Below are 25,690 nucleotides of genomic sequence, written 5' to 3' on the forward strand. Positions count from 1 at the left end.
CCTAAACAGCTCAGGTTAGAGTTGCAGTTTTGTGTGTGTGTGTGTTTTTGATGTTGTTTGTTTCGGTTTTTGGAGATAGGGTCTTGCTCTGTTGCCCAGGTTGGAATGCAATGGCATGATCATGGCTCACTGTAGCCTCTACTTCTGGGCTCAAGTGATCCTTCCAGTTCTGTAGCTGGAACCACAGATGTGTGCCACCATGCCCGACTAATTTTTCTGTATTTTTTTGTAGAGACAGGATGTCGCTTTGTTGCCTATGCTGGTCTCAAACTCTTGAGCTCAAGCAATCCTCCTGCTTCAGCCTTCCAAGGTGCTGGGATTACAGGCATGAACCACTGTAACCAGCCTAGAGTTGGGTTTACTAAGAGCACAGACAAAGAAAGGTCTTTTTCACCTTTTTTTTTTTGACGGGGTGTGTGTGTGTTGCTCTGTTGCCTAGGCTGGAGTACAATGGCACAATCTCAGCTCACTGCAACCTCTGCCTCCCAGGTTCAAGCGATTCTCCTGCCTCAGCCCCCTGAGTAGCTGGGATTACAGGTGCACGCCACCACGCTCAGCTAATTTTTTGTGTGTAATTTTAGTATAGACAAGGTTTCACCATGTTGGCCAGGCTGGTCTCAAACTCCTGACCTTGTGATCCGCCTCCCTTGGCCTCCCAAAGTGCTGGGATTACAGGTGTGAGCCACCACGCCCAGCCGTCTTTTTCATCTTTTAAGGGTCACGTACCCTTTTAAGATTTGGAAGCATGCAGGGTTTTTTCCTCCAGAAAAATTCGCAGCGACACAAATATTTGCATACAACTTCCAGAGGGTCAAGACCTCCCGAAGTCCATTCATAAACTCTGAGCTAAACAACGCTTCTTCAGGGTAAGCAATTCATTCATTCATCTCACATTGATTTATTGTGCCAAGCCTTGTTCTAGGCTCTGGGGATTCAACAATGGCTAAACCCAGCAACATCCCTGTTGTCATAGATTTTGCATCCTTGTGTGGGCAGACAGACAACAAGGTGAAAGTATCTGGTAGAAGTTATAAATGGTAAAGAGAAAATTAAGTGGGTAAACAGGGTGGGGTGTTGGGAACAGTTTTCAGTTGTAGATAGAGTTGCCAGGGAAGGCTTCAGTCAAACTGGCAAGAAAGAGAAAAAATTGACAATCTGGCTCTTTTATAATACTTTTTAAAGTAACAGTTTTGGTTCACTTCATGCATATACATATACATAAATAGATAGCTAGAGATATAGAAGATAATATATATGTAGTATGAAGTGAACCAAAATTATTTTAAAAGTTGCCTATCCATCTATCTATTGAATGGTAGCAGTGGCTGCATGCCAGACACTGTCCTAGGCACTGGGGCGAGATCAGGGAGCAGGCCGACCAGCCCTTGCTGCTGTGGGTGCGTTTCTATGGGGCAGACAGATAACAGACAGGTGCACAAATACTCTAATTTTGGAGAGTGATAAGTGCTCCCAGGAAAAGAACACAGAGGAGAGCAAAGGAGACATCTCTTTGTTCTTCCTCCTTTGATGGTTCAAATGCTTATCAGAGGCCTGTATGACACATCCCTGGCCCTGCGCTAGCCACACTGCCGCCAGGGGAACAGGGCCCATGGCCTCCTACAAGGGGCTCAACAGTGCTGTCTGAGGCCCTCCTGGGACGGTCCCCTACCCCCACCCCCATGTCCCTACCTCTCGTTCCCTCCCTTCCTTCTGGTTCTGCTCCAGGTCTCCTCCAGCACAGGCCTCCCTGACCACCTGACCAGCTGACCACTCCCTTCCCCCAGGTCAATCTGTTCTGAATCCTGCTGTACAGTTTCTCAGAGCGCTTCTTCCCACTGGACATTTTACTTGATCTTGGCTTGTTTATTTCTGTGTCTCTCCTCCCAGACGACAGGCTCCATGAGAGCAGTCTTCATCTCCTTTGAAGACTGTGCTATTTCCAGGGCCAAGCACTGTGTCTGAGCACAGTAGGTACTCAGTGAATATGCAGCCTGTCAGAAACAGGAGCTGTAAGGAGCTTGCCCTGGCTTTCCAGCTGGGACCAGGGCTCAGCAGCTGGGAGAGAGAGGCAGGCCACCCTGGTTGCACTTAGTAGGGCCTCACTTGTCCTCGGACCCTGGCTCCACCCTGCTCACAGGATGCATGGCTGGTTCCCTTCCAGGGTTAGCTCTACACTGGCCTCGGTCACCTCTTGAGGATGCGTGTTTGACCTGAGAGTAAACAACCTGGAATGTTCTCCCTCTCTCTCTGTCTCTCTGTGTATAGCAGGGGGCAGAAGATAGTAAATTTTGGGGGTGTAGGGGTAGCCATGCATTGAGGCTGCCTCACAGCCTGTGCTAGTCTGAAGGGGTACCAGGAACGTCACATGACCCCTCCTTGCGGCTCTTCTGGGAATTTATTTATTTGGAGAGGATGAAATTCTTTCTCATACAACTCTTAAGCCCTCTGACCCACTCTGGCTTAGAAAGCAGGAAGGAGCCCGAGGGAGGAAAACCATTCCAAGAAGGAACAAATACATTTTCCCTTTTATCTTGCAGTCTCCCTCCCCCATCCTCCTCCACTAATCCCTCCATATAATATAAACTAAAAATCAAGGGCATCCCAGTTCAACAATCCAGTCCCACAGACGTGCACAGAGTCCAAGGGCGTTTGGTGTAGGCGGGAGCCGGTGCGTCTTCTCCTATCCCTGGCATAGGGCCTGGCACACAGCAGGTGCTCAACAGTTGTTGAACGAGTGAATGAATATGGGTCAGGTTCTGCTCTAAGAGCCTGGGATTCCAACAGGAGTGCCACACACCCCCTGCCCCACGGAGCTTACGGCCACGTGGACCTGCTGAAGCCCCCGCCTTCCTGGTCACCCTGAACCACCAGGAGACACTTCTGTTAAAGTGCTCTGGACAGCGATCGATGCCAAGGACAGCTGGCTGGACCTCGAGCCCTTTCGTTCAAGCTGTTTGCGGCCCTGGCTCAATGCTGTCTGGCAGGGGAAAGGCATCTTTGAGAAAGCCGGAAAGCAAGCTGACACATTTGGCCTGGCTTCCCAGGGAAAATCCAAAGCCCATTACTGGAACGTCATGCTCTCTAGGCTCAAAAAGCCCCAGGGAAAGAATAGCCCCAGGCTCCAGGAAACCAGGGCCTTGAGGAACCACTGAGTCTCACAATTGCATGCTGCGGACCGTGGGGAGTATCACAGCCCCAACCATAGGGACAGAGTGTGAGTGCCTGCTTCTAGGACGGCCCAAAGAAGGCTGTTCTCACTCAAAGACACACTCCCATCAGATGCTTCTGGGCAGGTGCATAGAACAGCTACCAAGCCACAGCCACGGAGCACTCACTACGTGGCTCTGGGAGGGCAGTTTGGCCCCAACAAGCACAGTTCAGGAAGAAGAAGTACATTAACTATAGCATTGCACAAGAGGAGAAACAATGGAAGTGTCCATCAAGAGGCGACTGGTTGGAAAAAAGAAACAATGGGATTTTACACAACCATTTAAAAGGGTGAGGCAGATCTTCATATACTTGCAAAGATGCCCATTAAATAGTGGTATGTAAAACTAAACCCATGTTGCAGAATGTACATGGTTTGACACCATTAGTAAAAAAATTATCTACTAAACAAATATCTATATGGGCCAGGCGTGATGGTTCACACTTGTAATCCCAGGACTTTGGGAAGCTGAGGCAGGTGGATCTCTTGAGTCTGGGAATTCAAGACCAGCCTGGGTAACATGGTGAAACCTCATCTGTACTAAAAATACAAAAATTTGTCGGGTGTGGTGGCATGCGTCGGTAGTCCCAGCTACTAGGGAGGCTGAGGCAGGAGGATCATTTGAACCTTGGGAAGTTGAGGCTGCAGTGAAGTTGTGATGGCACCACTACACTCCAGCCTGGGTGACAGAGTGAGACCTTGCCCCGGAATACATGAATGAATGAATAAATAAATAAATATATGTACGGGTTTGTGTGTGCGTGTTCAGGTGTGTGTATACATAAAATGTATTTCTCAGCCAACCCATAAAGTAGGGATGGTCATTACTGTCAGAACAGGGAACTGGTGCACAGTGACCTCCCCAAGGTCACAGAGTTTCTAAGTGGAGGAGCTGGGATTTGAACGCAGGTGCAGCGAATCTACGCCTGATCTTCAGCCACTACACTTTCTTGACCGTGTCAGAACGTGGAGGCCTCTATGAGGGAAAGATCTCATGGCATGCACATCACACTGTGGACAGCTGTGACCTCTGGTGACTGCGACTGAAGAGGCAGGATTCTGCGACTTACTTTATACGTTTCACACAAGTAAGTCATACTTTCGGAACTTAGAATGAAAATATCTTCAAAAGGAAAGAAAGCCACCACTGGGCTGTGTCTTAGCACGTCCTTCCGGGTGCCCAGGAGTTGCTGGCACTCACCTCTTGGCTGCTGGAGAAGGCCTCGGTGTGGACGGGTCCTATCTGCACAGAGGTGTCACACGTCTGGGTCTTCTTCCGGGACTTCTGTTCCTTCTCTGTGTTCAGCTGGAGTCTGTGTTTCTCCTGGGAAGCCCTGGGGTAGAGAAGAGGAGGACAGCACGAGGTTCCAGGAACCACAAATTACTTTTGCAGTCATTGGAAGACCAGGAAATGGAGCTCTATTTTTACAGGAAACAATTCTTTTGAGACTTCAGTTTCCTGCTCCCAGATTTCTAGAGAATTCAGTTTCAGGGGACTTACGGGAGAGTGGCCAGGGCAGGGAGCACCTGCCCTTGGTTCCTATACTGGGGCTGAGGACACCTGATGTGGTTTTACAGGGACGTTCACTGCATGTCTACTGTTTCTAACACTTTATGTGTGTCTAACTCTTCTATCTCTCATAACAATCCCACAAGTTAGGTCCTCTGCTTGTCCCATTTTACAGACAAGTAAACAGACACACAGCAATCTGCCTGTAGTTACCTTGCTTGTAAATGGATGGTCTGGCTATTTTTTTTTAGATGGGGTTTGTTCTTGTTCTCCCACCCAGGCTGGAGTGCAATAGTGCGATCTCTGCTCTCACTGCAACCTCCGCCTCCCAGGTTCAAGCAATTCTTCTGCCTCAGCCTCCCAAATAGCTGGGACAGGCATGCACCACCACACCCGGCTAATTCTGTATTTTTAGTAGAGACAGGGTTTCACTATATGTTGGCCAGGCTAGTCTCAAACTCCTGACCTCGGGTGATTCACTCACCTCAGCCTCCAAAAGTGCTGGGATTACAGGCATGAGCCACCGGGCCCGGTCTAGGGTCTGGCTTTGAAACCAGGCAGCCAGGTGTGGAGTCTGCTCCTTTAGCCACTACGTGAATCTGCTTTGGCCACGAGGCACACAAAGCTACCAGATATCCACAAAACATCAATTTCAGTCAAACTCTTTTTTTATGAAAACATGACTCATTCCAAAATATGGATAAGCTGCGGGTAAAATGCAACTCACGGGTGTTTTAAAGATGAACCCAGGGGACGATGACAATATTTTGTATGTATTTTAAGCTGACACCTCCAGTTTATTCATTTGTTAAATAAATATTAAGTTCCCTTATGTGCTGGACTGGGAAATCAATAGTGGGCAAGGTCTGCACAGACCCTGTCCTCGTGGGAAGGGCAGACAACAAACAGGCAATGGGGTCGGGCACGGTGGCTCACGCTTGTAATCCCAGCACTTTGGGAGGCCGAGGTGGGTGGATCGCTTGAGGTCAGGAGTTCAAGACCAGCTTGGCCAACATGGTGAAGCTCCATCTTTACCAACAATACAAAAAATTAGCCAGGTGTGGTGGCTCACGCCTGTAGTCGCAGCTACTCCAGAGGCTGAGGCACAAGAATGGCTTGAACCTGGGAGGCAGAGGTTGCAGTGAGACAAGATTTCTCCACTGCACTCCAGCCTGGGCAACAGAGCGAGTGAGACTCCGTCTCAAAAAAACAAACAACAACAACAACAACAAAACAACTACAAAACAGGCAAAGGTAGCCTTGCTGTGTGCTAAGTGGTAGGTTAGACAGAGTGCAGGGGCTGAGGGAGACCAAGCATGGCAGGATCCCTTGGCTATGTTTGGTGAGGGTGAGTGAGGGAGGGCTTCCTGGAGGAAGTGGCATTTAAGCAGAGACCTGTCATCTGGAATATTGGACAAGGAAGTTTGAGAAGCACAGAATAAGCAACACCACGAAACACATATCATTCATTCATTCAACTCCTCAAGCAGCATGTGCTGAGCCCTCTGTGCAAGACTCAGGGGCTCCCCACGCTGGGTGAACTATCCCCTCTCCCCCGCCCACCCAACCTGAGTGCCTCCTTGAGGGCCTTCAGCTCCCGGTCTTTCTTCTCCACCAGACTGCTCATCTGGGCCATCTTCTCCTTGAGCACACTCAGCTCCTTGCTTTGCTGCTGGACCAGTGCCACGTTCCGTTCCAGTTCCATCTTCTGCTTCTCGTTTAGCTCCCCTGGGAGTGACAGGAGGGCCGGTAAGGGGGTCTCTGCCTCCTGGGTTCAAGTGATTCTCCTGCCTCAGCCTCCTGAGTAGGTGGAATTTCAGGTGTGCGCCACCACGCCTGGCTAATTTTTTGTGTTTTTAGTAGAGACAGGGTTTCACCACGTTGGCCAGTCTGGTCTCAAACTCCCGACCTCAGGTGATTCACCTGCCTCGGTCTCCCAGCGTGCTGGGACTACAGGCATAAAGTAGCTATTATTAGCATCCTCACTTCACAGATGCAGAAACTGAGGCTCAAAGAGGTAAGGGACTTACCTGAGGTCATGCAACTAAGAGTGAGCAGATATAGAATTGGGCCCAACATCTCCAGAGAACTGGGCATTGTAGCCTCTACCCCACACTTTCTCATACCTTATTACAAAAAATAACTCAGCCATAAATGTCTTGGGGTATTAACAGGAACAGCTACAGGGAGCAAATACCCTGTAGGGTTTGGGATGGGGACAAGATAGGAGCATTCTTTTCCCTTCCTCCACTTCCCCAGGCTTCGTTCCATCTCCCAGCTCCTGCCTGTCTATCCATGCCCTTCAGCTCAGGGAGAGTAGACATGGGAAAGAGAGGCTGCTATCAGATGCAAAAAGGAGGGAGGCAGAAGTAAAAGCACAGAGATAAGGAGGAACAAAGCAGGAATAGGAAGGCAGCATTGTTTGTGTCTGTCCAGAACAGCACAGAACTCAGTTATTTTGCCCCTACTCTAGGGGCCACTGATGTCCATGTTAACCCTAGGAAGAAGGCGTGTCGTCTCTACTTGGCATCTGAGGAAGAGAAGGCCTGGAAAGGCCCCCTTGCCCTAGGTCCCAAAGCTAGTGAGTGCTGGGGCTTGTGCAAACTGGCTTGCCGCAGGAAGACCCCAGGATTGCCCTCCAAGCCTTTGCTTCCAGAAGCAAATCTGTGCTAAAGGAAAATTTTCCCTGAAGAAGAAAGTTGCATTTCAGTGCAGAGGTCCAAAGTCCTCTGGAGAATGTGCCCTGTGCCCTTTGGCATTGAGTCAGGGACTCAGTGAGGGGAGGGAATCAGGGACATATCCAGGATACGGCTTTTGCTGACCCTGAGTTACAGATGCTGGGACAACACAGGGAAGCAGGATTGTTTATGCCAAAGTTTTCAACTCTCTCTTTTTTTGGGGGGGGGGTGGGGACAGAGTCTCGCTCTGTCACTCAGGCTGGAGTGCAGTGGCACGATCTGGGCTCACTGCAACCTCCGCCTCCCGGGTTCAAGCAATCCTCTGCCTCAGCCTCCTGAGTAACTGGGATCACAGGCGCCCACCACCACATCTGGCTAATTTTTGTATTTTTAGTAGAGGTGGGTTTTCACCATCTTGGCCAGGCTGGTCTCGAACTCCTGATCTTGTGATCCAACTGCCTTGGCCTCCCAAAGTGCTGGGATTACAGGCATGAGCCACTGCGCCTGGCCAACTCTTAAGCCTCATCTCCTTCCTTTCTCGAGTGGGTCAGGAGGTTAAGAGACACCGGAAATTGTTCAAACCTCTCAAATCCGACATTCTGCTGTGGGCTTCTGTAAGGTCTTTCCTTAACTTCATGATGACCTCCTGCTGAGACAGGATTTCCTTCTGAGCAGCCAATAAGTCATCTCTGAAATTCACAAAAACAGGTGAAGTCAGTTCAACTCAAACTCCACATTATCTCCTGAGTGTCAGAAAGGGGCCAAGTACAAATGCAAACAGATTCTCAATCATGGTCCATTCAATGCCAGTCCCAGCAAAGGATGAGGACAGTCTTCAAAAACTCTAAAACAAAAATGACTTTTTTGTTGCACCTTCGTTTAAGAAAATAGATTGAGGCCAGGCACTGGATACGTGCCTGTAATCCCAGCACTTTGGGAGGCCAAGGCTGGAGGATCACTGGAGCCCAGGAGTTCAAGACCAGCCTGGGCAACAGAAATCAGAACCCCATCTCTACAAAAAATAAATTTAAAAAAAATTAGCCAGGCATAGTGGTGTGTGGCTGTTGTCCCAGCTACTTGGGAGGCGGAGGTGGGGAGATTGCTTGAGCACAGGAGTTGAAGGCTGCACTCCAGCCTGGGTGGTAGAGCAAGACCTCATCTCTAAGAAAAAAAAGGAATAAAGAAAAAAGAAAATCCACTGAGACAGAACACAAGATCTGGCTGAGTTGAGTCTGAGGCTCGAACATGCGTTGCATGAGACTGATACCCACTACCCAGCATCATGACTTGATGTGCCTATGGACTTCTGATGGTGGAGGGAGAGGGGAAGACTATTTGGGGGAGGTTCAGGGATTCTTTGGGGACAGGGAAGAAAAAAGAGAGGAAGACAATGTGGCTCTGCTCTCTCAGCAGCACCTTTGAATTCCTGGTGGAGAGAGGCGGGGCCAGATGTGAATGAATGGTGTTCTTGGGGGAGCTGGTGGAAGTGTGGCCTCGGTGCCCAGGCAACAGGGGGACAGTGATGGTGACGGGACAGCTCCCCCTCCCACACCCCTGGAAGGCAGCACACCTTTGGCACCCTGAGACTCAGGATGGTTGATGGGAGGAGGGTGGCTGCGCCCAGTGGAGGGGTGAAGGGTGCCCAGCAGGAACAGCAGGGGAGGCGCCTTGGGTGGAGATTTGACAGGAAGAACACAGGGTGCATGTCTCAGCAAGTTGAGAAACTGCAGCCTGGCGGAGACAGGTCTTGTGTGTGTCGCAGGGAGTAGGTCTTGCCCTTGTGGAAGGTGGTTGGGAGCCTTAGTCTTTGGGCAAGTATTAATGCCACTTCATTTGAGTTCACAGGCTTCTGAAATCCAGGCTCTTCTTATAAAGACTTTATTATTTATTTATTTATTTATTTTTGAGACGGAGTCTTGCTCTGTTGCCCAGGCTGGAGTGCAGTGGCGCGATCTCAGCTCACTGCAACCTTCATCTCCTGGGTTCAAGCGATTCTCCTGCCTCAGTCTCCCAAGTAGCTGAGACTACAGGTGTCTGCCATCATGCCTGGCTCATTTTTGTATTTTTAGTAGAGACGGGGTTTCACCATGTTGGCTAGGCTGGTCTCAAACTCCTGACTTCAGGTGATCCACCCACCTCAGCCTTCCAAAGTGCTGGGATTACAGGCATGAACCACTGCACCCAGCCTTATACAGACTTTAGAATGTACTGTGTTTATTATGAATTAAAGTAAAACACTGGCAGGTTGCATGTCAAACAAACAAACAAAAAAAGACTGGTGATCATTAGAATGAACATAACTACATATATATAGTATATGCTGTGTGTGCGTGCATGTGTGTGTGTCCACGTGAGCGTGTCCTTGGCTGCAACCACAAATCTTCCAACTCGAGGATAAAACCTCAGAACTCAAGCATGTTCACATGCCAAGAAAGTGGACCAGAGCAGGGCAGGGTGGTGCTGACTCTTCTGTAAGTCATGGGCACCACTGTTTCCAGAGTTTAAACAGGAGGAGAAGTCAGGAACTTTTCACAACGCGGAGGCGGGGTATCCTTGTCTTTTTGGGGTAAAAACCCTGTGACATTAGACTTTAGTCACTAGGATTTGGTGCAAGGATCGGGCAGATGGTTGTCCTCTTGGGGGAGCTTCTGAATCCGTACGCTGCGTCCCATCGGCACCTCCTTCTTTATGTGCTGTTTTCTGGATCTTTCCCATTCATATGTTCGTTTCTCTGAAAACTGTCAGTTCTTCGAGGATAGACTTCTTTATAGACTCACTGGCTCTCAGAGTCAGGAGAGTTGAAATCATTTATTTGAGGTCATTTAGCTGACCCCTTAACTTCTTACCTTTGCAGGGCCCCACCCCACCAAGTGGTCTCCACTGTTTGAAATCTCTGTCTGCTTAATAACACCTACGAATGGGCTTGCCTCTAGCTGATCCTCGTGGAAGCTAAGGCTCAGTGAGGTGGCGTGACTTGCCCAGGGTCACACAGCTGGAAAGTGTCGAGTTGGAATCTGCTGTGTTTTGAATGTTCGTCTCCTCCAAATCTCAAGTTGAAACTTAACCCCCAATGTGGCAGTATTGAGAGGTGGGGCCTTTATAAAGTGATTGGGTCATGAAGGTACAATTATGGATTAATGGATTTGTGGGCTACTGGGTTAGTGGATCATGGCAGTGAAACTGTGGATTTATAAAAAGAAGCAGAGGCAGGGAGACCTGAGTTAGCACATTCAGCCCCCGGACATGTGATACCCTGCACCAGACTCTGCAGAGTCCCCAACAGCAAGAAGGCCCTCACCAGATGCAGCCCCTCAACCTGGGACTTCTCAGGCTCCAAAACTGTAAGAAATGAATCTCTTTTCTTTATAAATCACCCAGTTTCGGGTATTCTGTTATAAACAGCAGAAAACAGGCTGAGGGATCTGAATGTAGATCCACCTAAATCTTTCCATGACACTGCCCTGCCTTGCTGAAGGAATGGGGAAGTGAAAGCAGCACTGGGAAGGCAGCAGACCCAGCTCCTTGTATGGCTTCTGACAGTGTGGCCCAGGTAGGGGCGGGTTGCCTGTTTGCCCCCACCCAGGTGGCGCTGGTGAGAATGCCTGGCGCTCACGCACCCGCGGGTACTCACATCAGGTGTTCGTACGCCATGTCTTTGGCACTGCTGTCCGTCGTGGGAGCCACCAGAGGGTCTTGCGGCCTTTCCTCCTTTTGGGCTGTATCAGAGGGACATGTGATTGTTGTGAGAGGAGGCTGTCCTTCCCCTTTGCTTACAAGCACACCTGTGTCTTTCACAACTTACAAACCCTGCCTCCACCTGCAGCCCTCTCCACCTTGTGAGACCCACATGTGTGCCGTGTCACAGGCTGGGGGCTCTCCCAAAGTGTGTGGCCATGCGATTGTCCCAGCTACTCTACAAGGCAGGGGCCATCAAGTCCACTTATAGACAGGGAAAGGGGCACCGGAGTGATGGAAGCTACCGGCGACCCACTTGGCTAAGTTGGTGAGCAGTGCAGCCTCAGCCCCTGGTCCCACCGCCTGCCTGTCTCTCTTGGAAGAATCTGTGTTTAGCACCTTCCTCTCCTCACCTCCCATTTACACCTCAGTGCACCGCCTCTGGCATCCTGTCTCACTACTCAGTCACGTGTTCACTCACTTGTTTATTCCTTCAACAAACATTTGTGGAGTGTACACTGGTCTAAGTACGGGGGTGACAAAGATGCAGTCACCCTTTAGGTCCCAGCTCAATCTCAAACACCCTCCTTCCGACCTGGACGTCACCCTTCAGGTCCCAGTTCAATCTCTTTTTTTGTTTTTGAGACAGTCTGGCTTTGTTGCTAGGCTGGAGTGCAGTGGTGCGATCTCGGCTCACTGCAACCTCCGCCTCCCGGGTTCAAGCAATTCTCCTGTCTCAGCAGCCCGAGTAGCTGGACTACAAGCGCACGCCACCATGCCTGGCTAATTTTTGTATTTGTAGTAGAGACGGGGTTTCACCATGTTGGCCAGGATGGTCTCAATCTCTTGGCCTCATGATCTGCCAGCCTTGGCCTCTCAAAGTGCTGGGATTACAGGCATGAGCCACTGAACCCAGCCCCCAGCTCAATCTCAAACACGCTTCCTCTGACCTGGACTCTGGGTTGGGAAACTGAACCCCACTCTTTGTCCTTGTCATGGTGCCCTATTCATCCTGGATCACCTGTCAGGGTAATACTTTTGTTACCACGGGGACAAAAACTGGCTTGTCCATCACTGGATCCCGAGTGCCTACATGAGATCGGAACATAACAGAAGCTCCACCGAGAGAGCTGAATGAGTGAATGAATGAGGGAAGTCCTGATGGTTTGCTGACTTGCTGGGAACTAGAGCCGTGTTTCCTAACCAGGAGTGAGTTTGCCTCTAGGGGACATTGGGCAATGTCTGGAGACATTTTTGGTTGTCACAGCTGGGGTAGGGGTGCCACTGGCAGCTGGTGGGTGGACAGGGAGGCTGCTAACACCCAATAGTGCCCAGTTCAGTCCCATCCATGAAAAAATGATCCTGCCCCAAATGTCAACAGAGCTGAGGCTGGGATACCCTGGCCTGAGTCCTCTACTTCCCGAACTTTCTCCAAGAGCTTAACAACTTTACAATAATACCTTACCTTGGCCGTTTGGGGCAAGTAAGTGCTCACAAGTCTGAGTTCTTTTTTCAGCTTCTTTTGGGTTTATTTTTTAAGGGACAAATCCTGGCTGGTAATGAGTGCATTAGTGAAGATGCAAAAGGCCAATGGCAGAGAGAAGCCTTTGAAAGGCCCCCACACGAGATGTTTTCATGTGGAAAAGATGATTCCACTTCGTGCTGCCCTGACAGCTCTGACAGCCCTGGTAGCCTGTGTGTCTCGTCGGCTCACTGGGTCGGCACAAAGGATGTCCCAACTCATTGCCATGACTTCTGCTGAACCTGGGCCTTGGAGGGCTTCTGACATCGTTGTGTAACAAGAACAAAAGGGGGCCTCAGAGAATGAATGAGCTTTTGAATAAGGCACGGCCTTTTTCTTAACCATCAGCCTGTTGGGATCCAGCGGACAATCGGAACCTACCCCAAACACTAAGATTTCCTTGGTCCCCCTTCGGACTTACCTGGGTCGTTGTCCTTCAATGTTGCAATCTCGCCTTCTATTTTTTTATGGTGCTGAGTGACTTTCTGGAGTTTCTCTTCGAGGCTCACAATTGTCTGGGAGTGCTGTTTGATTTGCTCCTTATATTCCATGATCTCTTCTTCAAACCCGTGTCTCTGTGATTCCTGCTCATCCTGGACGGCCTTTACCGTCTTCTGCTGCAGGATTAGCCGCTCTTCCATCAAGATCTGGGAACAGAGCGTCACTCAGTGTGGTCTTGGGAGCTGGGTATGACAGCAACCATAATATACCCCCTGGGCACACACAGTTGCTAAACTGGGCCCCACCCCAGGGCCTTAGCACGTGCCGTTCCCTCTGCCCTGTACACTTCTTCCATAGCTCCTTGCATGGCCAACTCCTTCTTGACTCTCAGGGCTCAGCTCCAGCGTCATCTCCTCTGAGAGGCCCTCCCTGACCACCTATCAGGAGCAACCCCAGACACTTCCCGTTCCAGCGTCTGTTTCATTGTCCCTGAAGCCTTTAATCGTTTCTTTCTCATGCCCTCTAGAATGTAAAATTCATAACAGCAGAAATGTGTCCTTTTTTACTTACTGCTATGCCCACAGCATTTGATGTTTGATAGATATTTGTGGAATTAATGAATGAACAATTTCATAAGAAAAAGCAAATGAATTTGCCTTTCTTTCTCCTTTCTTTCCTTCCTTCCTTCCTTCCTTCCTTCCTTCCTTCCTTCCTTCCTTCCTTCCCTTTCTTTCTTTCTTTTCTCTCTCTCTCTCTTTCTTCTTTCTCTTTCTCTTTCGAGACAGAGTCTTGCTCTGTTACCCAGGTTAGAGTGCAGTAGCATGATCTTGGCTCACTGCATCCTCTGTCTCCTGGGTTCAGGGTGTTCTCCTGCCTCAGCCTCCCAAGTAGCTGGGACTACAGGCATGCACCACCACACTCAGCTAATTTTCATATTTTGTTTAGTGGAGACGAGGTTTCACCATTTGGCCAGGCTGGTCTCAAACTCCTGACCTCAGATGATCCACCCACCTTGACCGCGAAAGTGCTGAAATTATAGGTGCGAGCCACTGTGCTCAGCTACAATTTGTATTTCTTAAAAACAAAAAATTAATGACCCCCAAATGGCAAATCTGCTGCTTTCCCACATCCAGACACTCCCTCCTGAGGCTCCCCTTGATGTCTGCATCCCAGCACCTCCTCCTCAATGCCCGCCTGCTACTCCAAACTCACCCTGTCCTGCTCCCTATTCCCAGGTGACGTGCTGGGCCTCCACCTCTGATTTCCCCATGACAGGTACATTCTTTGCCCGACACACTCACACATGCCTGCTCTTCCAAGGACCCTGCCTAGGAGGCTGCCTTCCAGATTAGGCTCTTGTCTTGCTTTCTCTCCCAAAACTATTGTGTACCCAAAGCTGGGGGGCTTTTGAACTTTGATGCCCTATCCTCACCTTCCTCCTCTTGTCTCCTCTTCTCCAAAAGAGGGCTGCTCCAAGAGAACACCCCCACCATGACCCCAGATCTCCATACTCCCATCCCTATGTCGTCCTAACACCATCAGGTCCCCAAGCACCCCGGCCTGAAGTGTGCAGTCTCCTTTGGCACTGTGCTCTCCTTGGCGCTCACGTCCTGCCAGCAGTTATCAAGTCCCGCCATCGTAACTCTCTCCAGCGACTCCCTCCCTCCCACACCTCCCCTAGCTCCCGCCAAGGTCAGGTCCTTATGATTCTGGTCCACCACGTGCCACACGCAGAGCTGTTCTCTCCAACGCCACACCCTCGTGAAATTTACTTTGTTCTCTTCCGGGAGATTCACCTTCATGACTTCCTTGCTCAGAAACCTGTCGGTTGAGCGTGTGGATGACAGACTGAATGCACATCGAGCCCTGATTTTGGAGGGCCTCGAATACCGAGCCTACACTTTAATGTATTGTCTTAAAGCCTGTGGAATCATCACTCATCACTCGGTCCTGAGGCTCTCCAGGCATTCTGATCCTGTGAGGAACCTGCATTACAACATCTCAGAATACCCTGCAGACGGGGCATCCTAGCTCTGTGTACCTTTCATTCTAAACCAACGCTTCTCACTAGGGGGCCATTAAGGGACACTTGGCAATGTCTGAAGACATTTTTGGTGATCATGACTGTGGGAAGCGGGCTCCTGGCATCCGGTGGGTAGAGAACAGGGGTGGTGCTAAATATCCTAAGATGCTCAGGACAGCCCCTAACAGGAAAGAGCTACTTGACCCAGAACATCAGCAGTGCTGAGGCCGAGAAGCCCTGGTCTAAGCCACGCATTCTCACGGCACTGTAATCTTCTATTGAGAGAAAAATTCTCCTGTTCCTGGAAGGCACCAACTTACCATTTTTGTCTTGGTAGTTTCCAGTTCAGCTAATGTTTCATTTAATTTCAAGGCGAGGCTCTCTGCTTTTAGACTTTCCGTTGCCTTTGTTTTCTGAGTCTCTTCAACCATGGCTAGTGCGTCACTTAATTTATTATTTAAAACATCCTCTTTTTGCTCTTTTAATTCTAATTCCTAGACAAAAAAACAAATAGCAAAATAACAGACATTCAGGAATACATATTTACCCAGTCCCCTTCTCCCCAACCTTCAGGGAGGGGGCAAAGTCTATTCTCTAATTATTCTGTCGATTCTTTTAAAGTACAAAGTCTATGCCTTCTCTGGAAGGTTCCAATTATTATAGAACTTGTCTTCATATTCAGTGGAGATCTGTCTCCTTGTGATTTCTGGTCTCTGAGCTCAGTTCTGTCACCTGGAGCTCGTTGAGTACATTTTATTTCTCTTTTATGAGACAGCCCTTTAAATATTTGAGGACGGCTGTCATGTCCGTCTCTAAATCTGTTCTCCAAGATGAATGTGCTGAGTCCCTTCTCTCCTTCATTGCAACACCTGCTTCCAGGACACCTCCCTTTCCTCCAGGGCTCCAGCGGCCCTGTCCTGGGCATCTCTTATACCTCATCTTGAAACCCATTCTTTTTTTTTTTTTTGAGATGGAGTCTCACATTGTCACCTGGGCTGGAGTGCAATGGTGCTATCTCAGCTCACTGCAACCTCCACCTCCCGGGTTCAAGCGATTCACCTGCTTCAGCCTCCCAAGTAGCTGGGACAGGCACACACCACCACACCCAGCTAATTTCTGTATTTTCAGTAGAGATGGGGTTTCACCATATTGGCCAGGCTGGTCTCGATCTCTTGACCTCGTGATCCACCTGCCTCAGCCTCCCAAAGTGCTGGGATTACAGGCATGAGCCACTGCACCCACCACTGCATGAAAGATTCTTTCGATCTTTCATAGTCAACATTCTATTCTCTTTGAGTCCCTCCTGCAATAATGTGAAGTGTGGGCTTCTTGAGTGGCACTGTGCTGGGCATCTTATGAACATTATTTAATCAAATTTAAAATATATTCGAAGTACTAGGCATTCTTCAACTCTGTTGGTGGAGGTGCAAACTGCTGTGACTTTTCTAGACACTCATTCAGGAATGTGTATTATGAGCCTGAAAATGTGCAAGTCCTATGACTCAGCAATTCCACTTTAGGGAGTTTTTCCTAAGGACGTAAAGACTGATGCACAGGGTGGGTTAGCTGGGCATCTGCTGCACTAGTAAAGAGTGAGAAACCAACCCGGGGAGAAGAAAATAAATCGGGATCCATCCAGCACAGTGCAAACCCAGGTCACGGAAGATTGTTTAATGACACTGAGACATTCTATGCAAAATGAAATCATTCAAACTTTTTTTTTTTCTCTGAGACGGAGTCTCGTTCTATTGCCCAGGCTATAGTGCAGTGGGGATCTTGGCTCACTGCAACCTCTGCCACCCGGGTTCAACTGATTCTTCTGCCTCAACCTCCCTAGTAGCCAGGATTACAGGCACCCACCACCATGCCCGGCTGATTTTTGTATTTTTAGCAGAGATGGGGTTTTGCCCTGTTGGCCAGGCTGGTCTTGAACTCCTGACCTCAGGTGATCTTCCCACCTTGACCTCCCAAAGTGCTGGGATTACAGGCGTGAGTCACTGTGAATGGCCAAAATCATTCTAACTTAAAGCGGTTGAAACCTTACATGATTTTGAGACTCTAGAGGAATGTGGCTGTGGGGCCTGGGTCACATAGCACGCACCTGCAACTTCTGTTCTTTTCTGTAAACGAGTGGGAAAGCCCTGGCAGCGCCAGAGATAAGATTCCTTCAGATGATCACCCCTCATCCTGGAATATTAAAGCAATTTTCCCAGGAATGTAGCAAGCTGTGCCCAACCAAAGGGCTATAATCACATGTGCTGACCTCGTGTGGAAGACGTTGTGATCCTGTTAACTGCCTATCAAAGTGAAATTTTCACCTCCCTGCTTTGGAACGCTGACTCATTCTTTTGAAGTCTGTTTTCTGGGTTGCCGTCCTCAAGCTTTGAGCTCGAATAAACTCTATGCTTAGAGAATCTCATTATTTAAGGTTGACACATCATATGTTAAATATCAAAAATAGCATCCAAAGCATTGTGCACAGTGTCACAGTGTAAATCACTAACTTGGTCATAAGTCAGTATTTATCAATGTCGATGCTGAGGTTCAACACAAAGGCGATCTGGAAGGAATCACATCAAAATGTCGACAGTGGCAGCTGTGCTCAGTGGACTCTCTGTTAGTTATTATTTTCTTCGGAGTGATTTTCTGTGTTTTTTTTTTTTTTCAAGTTTTCTAGAATGACAGGTGTTTTTTTGTTTTGTTTTGTTTTTTGTTTTTGTTTTTGTTTTTTTATAATCAGGAAAGAAAACACTTTTTTTTGAAAATATTAAATCCCTATACCATTTTCATCTTGTTATTCCTGCAAGCCTCGCCTCGGAGTTGCTGCATCCTCTGTGTACCTCCGCTTAACTCCGTCTGATTCTTTTTCAGGGTCTTAACCTTGCTGTTACTGTTGGGATATTCCACGGAGGACCTCATGTGGACCTGGCCTACGGAGGTGCTCACTGGGGACACTGGCAGGCATCCCACGGAGTAGCTTGCCACGTACAGCTCAGCGACACACCCCAGGTGTCCCAAATAATCCACAACACACTGAAATTGTTTCTTTGAAGAACTGTGAAGCTGCCCTGCTTATGAGCAGATCACGCGGCCTGCCATCTTTGCTCCCTGCCGGCTACTCAGCAGCTTGTCCCAAGCATAGGAGAACAAAGTCCACTGGTCCCATGCATTGGACATTCCTTTCTTTTCTCCTCTCTCCCTTTTCTATTTTGCCTATATAGACGAAATCAATCTTTGATTGCTCTTCTGAGTGTACAAATAAAATAATGTGCAAACACACAACTCTCTGCCTGACTCTACTTGTATTTCCTCGGATTTTCCTGGTAAATGGTGAATCCCTGGGCTGGGTCCTGTTCTTGCTTATCTAGGGTAATATCACCTGTCTACTTTGAGGGCTGCCATAAGACCTCACTTTTTTTTTCTTTTTGAGAAGGAGTCTCACTCTATTGCCCAGGCTGGAGTGCAATGGCATGATCTTGGCTCATTGCAACCTCCCACGTTCAAGTGATTCTCCTGCCTCAGCCTCAGTAGCTAGGATTACAGGCATGCGCCACCATGCCTGGCTAATTTTTGTATTTTCAGTAGAGATGGGATTTCACTATGTTGGTCAGGCTGGGCTTGAACTCCTGATCTCAGGTGATCCACCCACCTTGGCCTCCCAAAGTACTGGGATTACAGGCGTGAGCCACTGTGCCTGGCGAAGACCCTACCTTCTGATGTTACTGTTCTAAGGATATTGTTGAGAAGGTTGCTTGTTGCAGAATCCTCTACGTAATGACCCTTAGGAGAGATTCTCGCTGGTCTAGTACCAAGAATGGTCATATTTCCACAAGCAGTTGGTCCACTTTTGTCTAGCAAATTGTACAACCAGCTGGGCTTTCCCTTGCACTGTAACTGCTAGAGTAAAAATTGTGACTCATTCATTGATTTCATGATACACTTTTTTTTTTTTTCCATTAGTCTCATTCCGGATCCCTTTTACATCCCGACTTACCTACTTTTAAAACTTTAACCTCGCCTTTTTGCCTACCCATAGTGTATTTCATGGAGGATCCATGGTACATCATTTGGGGGACACAGCTGCTTGGGAAGAGGCTGCCTTTCTTGGGCTCTCCCACAGCCTACAGCATGTGCCTCCCTGCAGGGGTCCTCTGTGACCGTGACAGCCCTGGGCTGCCAAGTCCTGCATCACTTCACCCAACTCTCGTCTGCCTTCTCTGGACACATGCCAGTTACTCCAGGTCCCTCCTTGAAGACTGGTGTCCAGGGCTGACGTGCAATCCAGATGTGCCTTCCTGACTAGCCTCCCTAGAGCAGCCTTGTTTAAAGTGCATCAGCACCACTTGGGCTGCTTATGAAACATGCAGCTTCCCGAGTCTGTCCTCCACCCAGGGGGTCAGAACTTCTTGGGGTGGGGTCCAAGAAACAGGCATTTAAAAATAAATTCCCCAGAGATTCAAATGCATGCTAATGTTTGCAAACCTTTCTTTGAAGAAAATGATCCAAGGTTGATGTGAATAGAGACCTTTTTAGTCCTAGCTGGTCCCGAAAATCCTTTGAAGTCATAGTCACCTATATTTAAATTTAACCCATTATTGCCAGGTTGCATGTTTGTCAACTGGGCTTTGACTTTGACATATTGGTAATTGTATGTGTATGTGTTTTGTACTGCTGGGACCCAGGAGAAGTGAATTATGCCCTACTGCTTATGAGGTACCCAAGACAGGGTCAGGTGCGAAATCCACTTCTATTCCTACTATGTTTACAATTCTCAGTATAACAGTAAACGCATTTTGACTATGAAGGTGATGATAATTATGATGACAAGCTCTGCTGGGAAAACTGATATCGGCCTGTTCAGAAACCCAGGTGTCCATACCCTTACATCTCCTCTCTCTTTTCTTTTTTTTTTTTTTTTTTTTTTTGAGAGGGAGTCTTGCTCTGTCACCCAGGCTGGAGTGTAATGGCGCAATCTCAGCTCACTGCAACCTCCACCTCCCGGGTTCGAGCGATTCTCCTGCCTCAGCCTCCTCAGTAGCTGGGATTACAGGTGCGTGCTACCACACCCAGCTAATTTTTGCATTTTTAGTAGAGATGGGGGTTTTACCATGTTGGCCAGGCTGGTCTCGAACTCTTGACCTCAGGTGATTGGCCTCCCAAAATGCTGGGATTACATGTATGAGGCCCTGCGCCCGGCCAACATCTCCTCTCTTAAGCTAGGCACCTGAGCCCAAAGCTGAAGTGCAGCAGAGAGGGAGGGGTGAACATTTAGGGTTGGGGAGTCAGACAGTCCGGGCTTCGGATCCTCCACTTCCCAGTCATGAGTTTGCCATGCTAACACGGGCAGCTGACACATATACGTGGAATGCTGAGTGCCTCTCCATGTGTTCTGTGGGTATAACAGCAGTCATGTCTCACAACAACTCAAGGAGATTGATCTGTGTGTATTAGGTGTATTTCATAAGTGGGGAAACTAAGGCACAGAGATGGTAGGGTACTTGTCTGAAGTTCCACAGCCAGGCATGGGGAGAGGTAGGATCTGAACCCAGAGCCTGGCTCTAGAGCACTGCCCTTCGCCGTGCTGGGCCCCTCTTGTCTCTCCCTCCCTGCGGCTCATACCTCTTTCTGCTTGGTTAAGCGATTCTCCAGGTCTTGCACCTTTTTCTTTTCCTTCTCCATGGCCTCCGTTGCTTTGCGTTTCTCGTAGGCAATGCTGCTCTCTGAGATCTGGAAGTCAATGAAAGTCGTTTGAGGGCCTGTGCCCTCAAAGGGAAATGACCCCGAAAAGGGAAATCAGGACGAGTCACTGTGGAAGCCACCAAGTCAGGGTTGGAGAGAAAGATCTCAAGGAACAAAGCACCCACTGGGGACAGAGGTGAGAACCGTAGCATGCCCAGCATGGTGAGAACCCGGGAGCCATATCTTAGTCATGTGTGTAAAGGAGTGGGTGAGTCATCATTCAAGATTTCAGGGCAGGTGTTCAGGAAGTGACATGCTGGTGAGTGGTTGGGTCCTGGTATTTGGCGCTGAGTCACTGAATAAACTGGCATGTGCTGGCACCGATGCTGGCCTTTGTTGGAAGTACCTGGCTCTTTGGGAGGTGGGGCAGGAGAGACAGTGCTGGGGAGGTGCCTTCTGTCTCTGTAGACCCATGTCAATGGCTCCAAAGGAGGACCGAGGCAGCCACTTCCAGTCTACAAAGGCGTGGGTTTCCAAAATTCTTGTCTAGGTCAGTTTGTAGCTAAGAACACAAACACCATATACCTGGTGACGGGGAGGGAATCAGAGGCCCAGACTCACCTGTACATGCCCTGGGAGGTAAACAGCTAGGGAGGGCTTGAAAAACTCTATCTGCAGCTGTTGAAACTCTTGCAGTTATGCACCACCCCCGCCCCCACCAACATAAAGTTCACAAGAAAAGGATTTTGAATATACATGTATATGTACAACAAAAGACCAGAGGAGTATGTACTGAAATGTAAGTGACGGTTATTTGGGGGGAATTGGGATTATGGCAACTTTTATTTTGTTCTTTTCACAGGTCTATATCTTCTAAATTTTCTTTAATGCACAGGTATTATTGGCAAAAAGAAAAACAAACGAAAATTGTTACAGGGCATGCAGTAATAGGAGATGGGAATATCCTAATTCAAGGGACAGTATGAGACTCGAGATGTGTGTGGTACTGAAGGAAAGACGATGTTCCCAATGTTGCCGGTGTTAACATCACATGCGTGGCACCCACCCACCCCACCCGGCTCTGCATATCCAACTCCCAGGCCCCCCCACCCGACCACATCTCCCAGAGCAGAATTGGCTTTTTCTCACTGTCAAATCTTCACTTAAGATGGTTCAACCCTTGCCCTGCAGGTCTAAGTCCTGCCTGTCCTACAAGGCCACCCACACCCTTCCGCATGCCCTGTGGCGAGGGCTCTTTCCCTTCTCTTATTATGTACCGCTTGGTGCGTTGCAAATGAAAATAGTGCACAGAACGTATTAGTGCATCCAATCTGCAAATTCCAGAGAGCATCTATCTGATTATCCCTGTTTCACAAGAAAGGAAACGCAGGCTGTAACTGAGGCAGTATAAAGACAAGCAGTGTTCCAAGGCCTCATCAGGAAGCAGTGGTGCAGGCTTAGATGCCAGGGCCCTTGCCTTAACCGCTCGGCCTCTGGGCCCTGATTCAAGCCCTGTCCACTTGGAGGCAGGAGACTTTTCTTTTCTTTTCTTTTTTTAATTTTAAATTTAAATTTAAATTTTTTTTTGAGACGGATTCTCACTCTGACACCCAGGCTGGAATACAGTGGCATGATCTCGGCTCTCTTCAACCTCCGCCTCCCAGGTTCAAGTGATTCTCCTGCCTCAGCCTCCCGAGCAGCTGGGACTACAGGCGTGCACCACCAGGCCCGGCTAATTTTTGTATTTTTAGTAGAGACGGGGTTTCACCATGTTGGCCGGGCTGGTCTTGAACTCCTAACCTCAAGTGATCTGCCTGTCTCGGCCTCCCAAAGTACTCGGATTACAGGCGTGAGCCACTGCACCTGGCAAGATGAGTTTATATGTTCATACCCAGGCTGGCACAGAGCCCAAGACACTGCCTGGTTGTAGCCTGAGCTTCGGGACCCCATCCCTGGCCCATATGTATAAGGGAGGCTCTGGGGGTAGCTGTTACCATGGTTTGGGTCCCACCCCTTAGCATGTCTGTGCTCCCTCTGCCTACCTGGACTCTGACCTCACTTCCCTCATGGGCTTGGCATTGTCCCGCTGCCAAGGGCTTCGCTTCAGGCTATGCAGCCCCCACCCTGCTGTGCCCACTCAACTGCCCACCCCACCTGGACTCTGACCTCACCAGGGCAGGTGCATCCCAAGCCATGAATATACTGACTCTGCATATTACACCTCTAGGGCGGTTCTGCCACCACACCCACATGGCAGATAAGGGCACGGAGAGGGCAAGGGGCATGCCCAGGGTCACACAGCCTGTTAGGGCAGAGCTGAGATTTGAGCCCAGAATGAACCCTTTAGCCTACCAAGCTCTGCAGTTCCTTCGCCACCTCTCCCACCTATTTCCTTCCCCTGCGCCCTGGTGCCTCCCATTTTAGGCCAGCTTTGGTTTCATTCCTCACCCAGTCTCCCTCCCCCCCCCCGCCTCGAACCCCCCGCCCACCTCCTGGCAAGTTCAGGTCCTGACCTTCACACCTGTGCCACTTTATCCAGTGGTCCTCTCTGCCCCCAGGCTCCTTTTCCCTTCCAGTTCTCACTGGAATGTCACTTCCTGAGCGGTCCTGCCCTCGGGCACTCTCCAACCTGCTTCTCGGCTTTGGCTTTGTGGCCCTGGAGCTGCCCCTGCTTCTGCAGGCTGTCTGTTTCCCTGCGCTAGGATGGAAGCTCTGGGCAGCCTGGCCCTGGTCTGTCTTGCTCACTGTGATATCCGCGGCACCCAGAACCGGGTCTGGTACCCCGTGGGTGGATGAATGAAACCAAAATCAGCAGGTGGATAAATGAGTATATATGGGCAAATGAATGAAACAGGATCAAACCATTCACTGAGCCATCAGCTCTGTTTCTGGAAGTTCTGTGGGGGCCGGCAGGTGTGTGTCTGTGCCACCTCTGTCCCCAAAGCCCAGCTCATGGAGATGCCATGTGGGTCCCTGAGTGACCTCCTCCTGGCCCCCTGGCTCTTACTTCCAGGATGTGACCTGGGTGTCCGGGCTGACCTGAGGGCCTACCTCTCACGCTGCCCTGGGCAGGTGTGTCTGGTGGGCCAGGTCCCTAGGTTGGTTGCACTGGGGTGGGTGGACGTGGATGTCTCCAGCTCTGACCCCTCCTTTCCTCCCTGGTGTCATTCTGTCCTGGGGTGCCCATCTACTTGTCCATTCCAGAAGGCACTGATTCCTGCGGCTTATCTGATGTGACAACCATGTGTGCTTACTATGCACCCACTTGTGCCATCTCTTTTTGTGCTCTTTGTGTCCTTTACTCCTCAGCCAGGCCAGGGAAGGCCTGCTCCAGAGTCCATGACACCAGCAGGCCAGGCCAGGAGCTTTCTCCCGTGGCCATGCCGGGTGTGGCATACATGCCTCTCTGCTGTGAGGATGACGCTCGCTAAGCCGCTGACCCAGGCTGAAACCCAGGGTTCTCTCCTGGGGAGGATCCCTCTTTCCTAGGTAGCTGAACCAGAGAGCAAAAAAAACTTCGCAAGGGCCCTCTAGGATGTAGGGTGCAGTCCTATGTACTTTACACCTGAGAGCATCTAATCTGATGAGGCAGGGACTGTTAGCATTCCCATTTCACAGATGAGGAAACTGAGGGATGGGGAGGTGGCGATCTGCCAGAGGTCACATGGCCAGTAAATGGCAGATCTTGGCCACTTCAAAGAGAGGCGTGACTGTGATATCTGCCCGATTTCCCACCAGACTCTCCCAGGGATCTCCCAGTAGCTCCTTCCAGAGGGTTCTTTCCTGCTGCTGCTCATACCTCCTTCTGTTGGGTTAAGTGGTTCTCCAGATCCTGAACTTTTCTCTTTTCTGACTCCAAGGCTTCCTTTGCTTTTCTTTTTTCATGGGCTATGCTGCTCTCCAAAACCTGCAAATCAACGACCAGTGCACTTGGTGGCCTGCACATTTAGGGGGGAAATTGCTAGTAATGATCATAATAATCATAGTAACAATAACAGCCAAAGTGTTGGGGCAGCTATTAGATACGCCTGGGCCCCTGGCCAGCCCTTCAGTCTCACAGCAACTCTGTCAGAGAAGTGCTGAGAGTGGCCCATTTTACAGATGAGGACACCGAGGAGCAGGAAGTCAGAGAGGGCCCAGAGCCACACCCTTTGTCAGAGGTGAGGCCAGCATCTGAAGCCTGCGCAGAGGAAAGCACGGAGCCTGAATAAAGAGCTCTCGACAGGGAACCAGGGAGCAGCGGGGGCAGCTTCCTGTCATGGGGCCAGGCAGCCTCTCTGATCAAAAGAAGAGTCTCGTCAATAATGGAATTTCCGTTCTTGAAATAAATCTCTTCAACAGAATTCGGTTTCAAGAGAAGGGCAGTATGTTGGATTCATGAGCCACAATATGCCAGCTTCTAGAAGGGACAAGCAATGTTCTGGTAGGATGCAGGGACGAAAGTGTGGCCAGTATTTAGTGCCCTAATCAAGGAGTTTTGTCTGGGAAGTTACTTGCTGGTAAGCTCTTCAACTAAACAGCTTAATGTAAATCACCAAAGGAAATATGTTGCCAGCCTGTTTCCAGTCAATGGCTTGTGTTTCAAACACCAGGTTAACTGTCAGGTGTTCAGAACTTGGAAGATGGTTTCCATTATAACTAGTGGTGAGGGCCCCAGATGAGCCCGCAAAAAGTGGTTAATCCAGAATATGGCTGAGATATTGTATACTTTGCAGTGAAAAGTAGTTGACAAAACTCCAACACTCTGCTGTCCCAATACCAGCCTTAAAGCAGAAGAAAAGTGACATCATAAGAATTTCATGTTTATTTGGATCCTTTGAAGTGGATTTTGGGGTAGGACATTTTCCCGTGAACTGTGAAAGAGACTTTGAGGCACTTCCTAGGGACTTAGGGTTGGCCCTGCTGTGTCTGACTCTGCATCTACACTCGCCAGGCCTTCCCCTGGGCAGCTTCT

The 25,690-nt window shown here is 49.4% G+C and overlaps 1 protein-coding gene across 1 annotated transcript in view; it reads right to left on the reverse strand.

Moving 5' to 3' along the window:
• Window positions 1-25,690, reverse strand: part of FHAD1 (forkhead associated phosphopeptide binding domain 1) — a 158,393-nt gene that overhangs the window by 22,638 nt on the left and 110,065 nt on the right. Inside the window, 8 exon segments of the mRNA XM_017869555.1 lie at window positions 4,410-4,542; window positions 6,287-6,446; window positions 7,979-8,085; window positions 11,028-11,112; window positions 13,015-13,240; window positions 15,378-15,551; window positions 20,677-20,784; window positions 24,536-24,643. Of these exon segments, the coding sequence (XP_017725044.1) occupies window positions 4,410-4,542; window positions 6,287-6,446; window positions 7,979-8,085; window positions 11,028-11,112; window positions 13,015-13,240; window positions 15,378-15,551; window positions 20,677-20,784; window positions 24,536-24,643 (1,101 nt within the window).

The sequence above is a fragment of the Rhinopithecus bieti genome, unplaced genomic scaffold, assembly GCF_001698545.2.
Source record: "Rhinopithecus bieti isolate Rb0 unplaced genomic scaffold, ASM169854v2 scaffold_758, whole genome shotgun sequence".
Taxonomy (NCBI): Eukaryota; Metazoa; Chordata; class Mammalia; order Primates; family Cercopithecidae; genus Rhinopithecus; species Rhinopithecus bieti.